This window comes from Bidens hawaiensis, unplaced genomic scaffold (assembly GCF_021521415.1).
Source record: "Bidens hawaiensis isolate Kalapana, Puna unplaced genomic scaffold, B.hawaiensis_p1.1 tig00063663_1, whole genome shotgun sequence".
NCBI lineage: Eukaryota > Viridiplantae > Streptophyta > Magnoliopsida > Asterales > Asteraceae > Bidens > Bidens hawaiensis.
The window spans coordinates 52,988-60,000 of NW_027506537.1; the positions used below are offsets into that span (position 1 = coordinate 52,988).

Below are 7,013 nucleotides of genomic sequence, written 5' to 3' on the forward strand. Positions count from 1 at the left end.
ATAAAAGAAGTACGAAATATAAGAATAGAGCATAACTATATGAATGGCACTAAACTACAACACAATATCCTAGCTATAATACAATTACATCATTTTTCAACATCACGTTTGTTAGAAATCTATAGGACGACAGAAACACCTCTTCTAGGAGTAACAAGAAAGCCGTCGTGGTGCCCATAAGGATCGACGGTCAAAGGCTCGTGCCCAATGTTGCTTGCCATTGTCTTAAAATTCAAGATAGACAAGTCGATTGTAAAGTTTGTATTCAAAATCGTTGTGTAACATGTAACCCATTTTCAATCACAAAATAGTTTTTTTAATTATGAAAAGAAATAGATGATTGAACTAAGATATATATGAGCATGATAAAAAGTAGTTTTTTTGAAATCTTCAGCGGATCTAGCGTAGGTTGAGTAGTAACTAGCCATCCTGCTCATCAACTTCTTAACGAAGTGCAATTTTTTTTTCTTTTTTGTGATATGTATTGCTACCCCATAACTTTTTTTCTAGATCCGTCACTGCTTTTATTTATCAATTAGTTTCGTATGAATTTTCACCAATTTTCGGTTATCTCTCTCTCTTTTTCCTTTTTATTTTTAGACGTTTTAAATTGGAAACACTAGAATATAATTTACTAACATTTGGTGACACCTTAAAGTTTGTTGAGTCTTTTAACCACAATTAATAAAGCTAAACTCCAAAGATATATGTCCATCAAATTTATGCTTATAAATATATATAAACCTTGCATCCCCTATATAGGTGGTTGGTTTATTTATTTAATTTTACATATATAATGGTAAATAATAACAAATTAAACGTAGAAGCAACACACACATATATATATATATGAATCTTGATTAATAATAATTAGTTAATGCAGTTGTCTTCATAGTCTCTACTGTTGTAAGGACTAAATGCTTCAGCCAGCCAACTCTTCTTCCTCCAACTACTCCACCCCATCTCTTCACATATCTCATCACTGTGATTAATACTGAATGTTGAGATGCAAATCCTCTTGTAAAACCGCGTCGTCTTCTTCATTATTTCTGCTTCCGCGGTTACCTGCTCCACCATTTTCTCCATGCTTGGAAGCTTAAACTTACCGCCTATCAGCCTCGCTAACCATTTGCAACGTATCTCTGAGGTATGCAAGTTCGAAACACTCTCCACATAGCCCATGAACGCCATGTTTGGTATGTATGGATTAATCGTACCCCTGATATCATCAAAAAATGTATATAGTTATTAAAAGTTGACCGATCGTATATAATATATATACTACATAACTATGTAACAAAAAAGTCGGGACCAGGGAACCATGTCTTTTTACATGTAAAAAGTTAATAAAAACATTTATGTTTACATACTTTTTTTTTTTTTTAGTTTTTGCATATAAATACATGTAGAAGCTGTTTTAATAAATATTTATAACCCATGCAATGCATGCAATTATGTGATACGTACCTGTATAAGGGCATCATGCCAGAGGGAAACTCCAAGAAATTAGAAAAGGGTTGGGGCAGGACCGCTCTAAGCTTCTTCTTGCCGTCGTAGCCAGTGGCAAGAATCACAAGGTCGGCTTCTAACTTGGTCTTGTCGTCAAACTCTAGACCGCCTTCATAAAACCACCAGTCACCCGATGTCCTTTTGAAGTTGATCTTGCCCTTATCTACCTCTGGGAAGAAGCTGTCAGGCAAGATAGCCATTTGACATGATGCATAGTCTTCCTCAAAAGGGTGGTCAGGTTTAAGTCCATACTTCACCAATGGTAGCTTCCATAGTATATAAGACTCAATGATCTTTGAAGTTGCCTTTCTCTATATTAACAAATCAATTATATATAATTAGTATACAATATATATTAACTAGCAAGCAAGGTGGTGAATAATTGGTGATGAAATGAAATTAATAATATTTTTACCGCGGGTGATAAAAGTTGACACAGGAGGGTCCGGAGAGCGCCTTGATTTGGTCTTTGGTGTAGAAACTGTGAGAACCTAGTTGAATAGAACAAGTAAAATGGCAAGCCCCATACTGAGTAGTGTGGAACTATCCAGTGTGAAGTCCTAACAACCATGGTGCATGATTTGCCTTCATCACCTAATTAATTAAATATATGTTAAGTACCAAAATAGAAACAAATGATTGAAGGCTGGTCAAATGGATTAATTAAGAAAATTTAAGGATATTATATATATATATATATATATAGCATGCAACTAGTCAACTAGTCAATAACATATTGTGGAAGTTAGAATTTTATTAGCCTCACCTCTTCACATATATAGGTTCTCACTTAATACCAAAAGGTCATATTAATCAATATATTGGACCATAGACAATCATGTTTGACAATAGGGCCACGTACACAGACATGTGTTAATAGGGCCACGTACACAGACATGTGTTAATAGGTGATCAGTCACTTGAAGTGACAAAATTTTATGTTTTTAGTTCGTGTCAACACTTGTCCGGTGAGTTAGACTATTCTCCTAGAAACAATAATCTTTTCTCTCCCACATATCATTAGAGTACATATCTTTTTATCACAATATAGCTAGCTAATTAATCTATCAATCATTCATTTGTTTGTTTGTTTTGTATAATTTGTGGACAATATATTAACATGCATGCATGATTATAAGAAAATATATACTACCTTGGTTAGCTTGAGCACATTCAACAGCAAGATCAATAGCTGATTTCTTGTAACCAACCACCACCACCTTCTTTCCTTTAAGAAGCTGTGAAGATTCATCTGAGTTGAGTTTGCTGTATTCTTGTGAATGCATCACCTTCCCTTTAAACACTTCTGGTCCTTTGTTCTTCGCATAATTCGGTATGATCGGTACATCTCCATATTTCCCCATACACATCACAATATACTCGAAACCGTACCACTGCATGCATACATGTACATATTATTATTATTATTCAACCAAACTATGGCTTTTAAAGATATATATATGATGGATAATATTAATGATGAAGTTAAACCTGAATATCATTAGAACCATTCGTCTGGACCGCAACCTCCCAAACTGGTTTTTCATATGAGTGGTCGTCAGTGGCTAACCTGATTTCAACAACCCTAGAGTTAAACTTGATGAATTTGAACAAGTCAAAATGGGTAGCATAAGAGTTGAGATACTCGAGTATCTCGGTATGTGACGGGAAACTTGAGTTATCCCTAAGTGGCCAAGGGAAATCAGAGAACTCGTAGTCACAACGAGGTGTCTGAAGCTTGGTGGTGCGGAAGGAACAGTGCTTCCAAACACCACCAATGGAGTCAGTGGCCTCCAGTACGACAGGGTGGTACTGGGCTAGCTCTTTTGCGGCAGCTAGCCCACTTATACCACCCCCGATAATGCCTATCTTGGAGAAGATGACAGCCATTAGTTACTTATAAGATATATATGTTTTACCAACTTATATTAGTGAATGAAATAAGGTATGTATGTTATATATATGTGTGTGTGTTTTGTAATTGTGGTGCACTTGAAGGTGGAGGACGTGGTGGTATTTATAGGGAAGTTTGCATACGTAGTTTTCAAAGGCAAGTAGATTGACTTTTAGCAAATCTTTGAATTGAACAGGTGTACGTGTTCATATTTGAGTTAATTACTGGTCTTATATATTGCTTGATGCAATTTCTAACATAGACATGTCACATGCATGCTTCTTGAATTCAAAAGCTATGTTTTTACCAGGAAAAATAATGTGTTATATATTAATGTTGATTCGTTAAGATTCTCATAAATATAATAATTAAGGTCGTAATTAACCTAGCTTTCTTATTAATTCATTGTTAGTTTAGTGGCATCTTCAACTCCATTTCATGTTAGTATAATTATATATATATATATATATATATATAATCCAGAAATATTCAACAAGTAAACAACCGACATCCTTGATGAAATCGATTTTATTTTTCTTAAGGATAAAACATGCATGTGTGTGTATCCTTAATTATCACACAACACATTTATTATTATTTATTATTATTATTATTTGGGAAATATATATCTATCTATAATATACATAAACGAAAACATAAAATCCTACGTGTCGCGATGTAGTGGTTTCTCTTTACTTGGAGTCCCCAGATTTGCTTGATTTTTAAATGAGAACTTCTCATGCATTTGACCTCAATTCACGGGTATGGGTCTCATCAAACCCAGATATTTCTTAAACGGGTTATAACATCTCGTTAAATTAAAAATTAATCTCACCAAATATTTGATAAAAATCCTATAAAGTAGGGATATATTAAAAATTAATATTTGATTTATTTAAAAAAGATATATATTATATATAATTAAGAAAAACAATTTTATAGTAAATAAAAAATAGGTTCTGGGTCTCATCAAACTCATATAGCTTTTAAACCGGGTTATAGCATCTCATTTATTTGTGAAACAATTTATCATCAAACCATAAACATATTATTAACTTTCATACAATAAAAAATAAATTTTTCAAAAAATAAATAATTATTAGAAATAAATAATATAAAACAACCCCGTAATACGGGGGGATAGAAACTAGTGTTTCGTAAAAGCCAATTTAACATGTGTATCAATAAAACTAATTTTGATTTTTGATGACAACACACACATATTAATAGTTGGGACTTGGGAAATATGTTTTATAAAAAAACCGAGTTATAAACATATCAATAAAACTGAATTTTATTTCCATTTCTTGATTACATCACATGTGAGTATCCTTGATGACACAATATACACATTAATAGTTGGAAATACGTTTTAGAAAAATTAATTACCGATATCGAACATGTACGTGTATCAATAAAACTGATTTTATTTTTGCTTGGTGACAAAACATGTGTGTATCCATGATGACACAACGTGTTGGCAATATCAGATAATGGCCATTGCAGTGCAAATGCGAGTTAATTTTGCGTGTAAATCACAAGTTGGAAGAAGATGAAGATGCTAATACTAATACTAATTACTAATGCTTGTCGGTTTAGGATGTTAAGTTCATTTAATTAATTTATGTATTATTTTAGGATGCATAGTTTGATATAAATGTGTTTAGGTTTGGTTTTATTAGTGTAATTAAGTTTTTCAGATAGTTTCCTAATACAGTAAACGTTTGATGTTTACCAACAACTTGTGTTACTATTAACACAAGAATATATTATATTTGTATTGTGATTCTAATGTATATTATCTATATTTGTATTAACCCTATATAAAGGACTTTTGAGAATAATAATATGATAGATCTAATTACTAATATCATAACATTCTGTTATGGTATCAGAACTCAGGGGAATTTTAAGTGGTTTTGTTTAAAATTAGAGCAGTCCATAAATCACAATGAACAACATCAAAAGGTGCAATAGTAGTAGAATTAGAATCATAAAATGGTAATCGTTTGTGTTATGAAAGTTGACAAGCATGACATAAAGAAGAACATAAAGGTTTATTGCATGAAATAAAAAAAACGAGACGAAAGTAGATTTAAAACTGGCGCTCTTGAGTGACCAAGTCGGTTATGCCATTGATCTTGTGTGGTGGTCAGGAAAACGTCCGGCCTGAAGGAGTGGTGAAAGGATATAGATCACCCGCGCTGTTATAGCTGGAAAGAAGAGCTCTAGTCTTGTAATCCTTCACGGAAAACAAAACCATAAGGATCAACATCAACAGTAAGTCCAATTATCAATAACAAATTTACGAACTGATAATTTTTTTCTAATAATACATGAGGCATATAAGAAATTGTTTTACGAATATGAATAGGTTGGAGTTTAGTATGTGGTATTGTCGGACCCATGTATACTATTTTATAATAACTTTACTTATTAGTTCTTGTATATAGGATTAATTTTATGCATTAGGTACAAATTTAACTTATTCTTTATTAATTAGAAAGATATACTTGAAAATGCACGCAACCCTTGTAGTTGTGCTTCACTAAAAACTATTATTATTATTTTGTAGCCGAGTCCAACTCTAAAAATATGTGTGTTTGAATGACTTTGAAATTGTGCTTGATAATACCATAGAGTGAAACATGTAGACGCAATTAATTAATATATACTTGTTTTAGAATCAAATGTTGGGCTTCTATAAAAAGCTAATTAAGCTGGAGATATAGAAATTAAGTTTAGGAAAGCTCGAGGAAACTAATAATCAAAGTGTGTACGACTCTTCATACCTTCCAAGACTAACTCATATCACCTAGCTACCTATCTTGTTTTATTTTTTTAATTTCTTTCTTTCCATAGAATTCTTCTCATCAATGACATTGATATATACACACATTGTTCCAAATTTATTTATATTTATATATACATACACTTAATTCTTCACTTGCTTAATTTTTGTTGTTTATTAAAAAAAGAACGACCGAGATAAATCATTACGTCTTCGTTTACGGGTCTTTAGTTAAGTTGTCAGTATGAATTATTATTATTATCGACCAATGAGTTATATTATAATAATACTAGGATAACCTAATCAATAACTAAAGCTAGAAATAATATATGGTTTGGAATATTATGAGAAGTGGGGAGGTGAGATTATAACTAATTAATATTGTGACATTAAGTTTCTTGGTTATAAGGCTTACAACACAATATAATATAATAAGTTAGTTAGTTAATTAACCAAGTAAACTCAACTGCTGACTGACTGCATGACATTGATTCTTTATATATATTTTAGTCAGCTTGCTAATTGAAAAACTAAGTAACTACTTAGAAGTATCAAGGAAAGTCTTGATCATTCACACTTCCTAGCAACTACCTTCATTTTAATTTCCACATCTTCACCTTTTCTATTCTATTCATGAAGGTCAAACTTATTAATAAAAATTGGAAATATGCGTGCATACGATCGATCAACATCTACTTCTAGAAACGTTCGACTGCGCTAGATCCATTGCATCTCTTCCATTCCATTCCTTGGTTGATTGATGTGTGCATACATATATATGTGTTTCTCTTCTAATTTGTAGCTATATGCATGATATGT

The 7,013-nt window shown here is 32.1% G+C and overlaps 1 protein-coding gene across 1 annotated transcript; it reads right to left on the reverse strand.

The window, feature by feature from the left end:
- Nucleotides 1-870: 870 nt before the first annotated feature.
- LOC143618106 (putative flavin-containing monooxygenase 1) lies at nucleotides 871-3,444 on the reverse strand. Its single transcript, XM_077090429.1, has 5 exons — nucleotides 3,001-3,444; nucleotides 2,663-2,903; nucleotides 1,925-2,103; nucleotides 1,468-1,820; nucleotides 871-1,219 (listed from the first exon to the last, which is right to left on the reverse strand). Exons 1-5 carry the CDS (start codon nucleotides 3,397-3,399, stop codon nucleotides 871-873), a joined length of 1,521 nt encoding a protein of 506 aa, XP_076946544.1. The 5' UTR covers nucleotides 3,400-3,444.
- Between the last annotated feature and the right edge of the window lie 3,569 nt (nucleotides 3,445-7,013).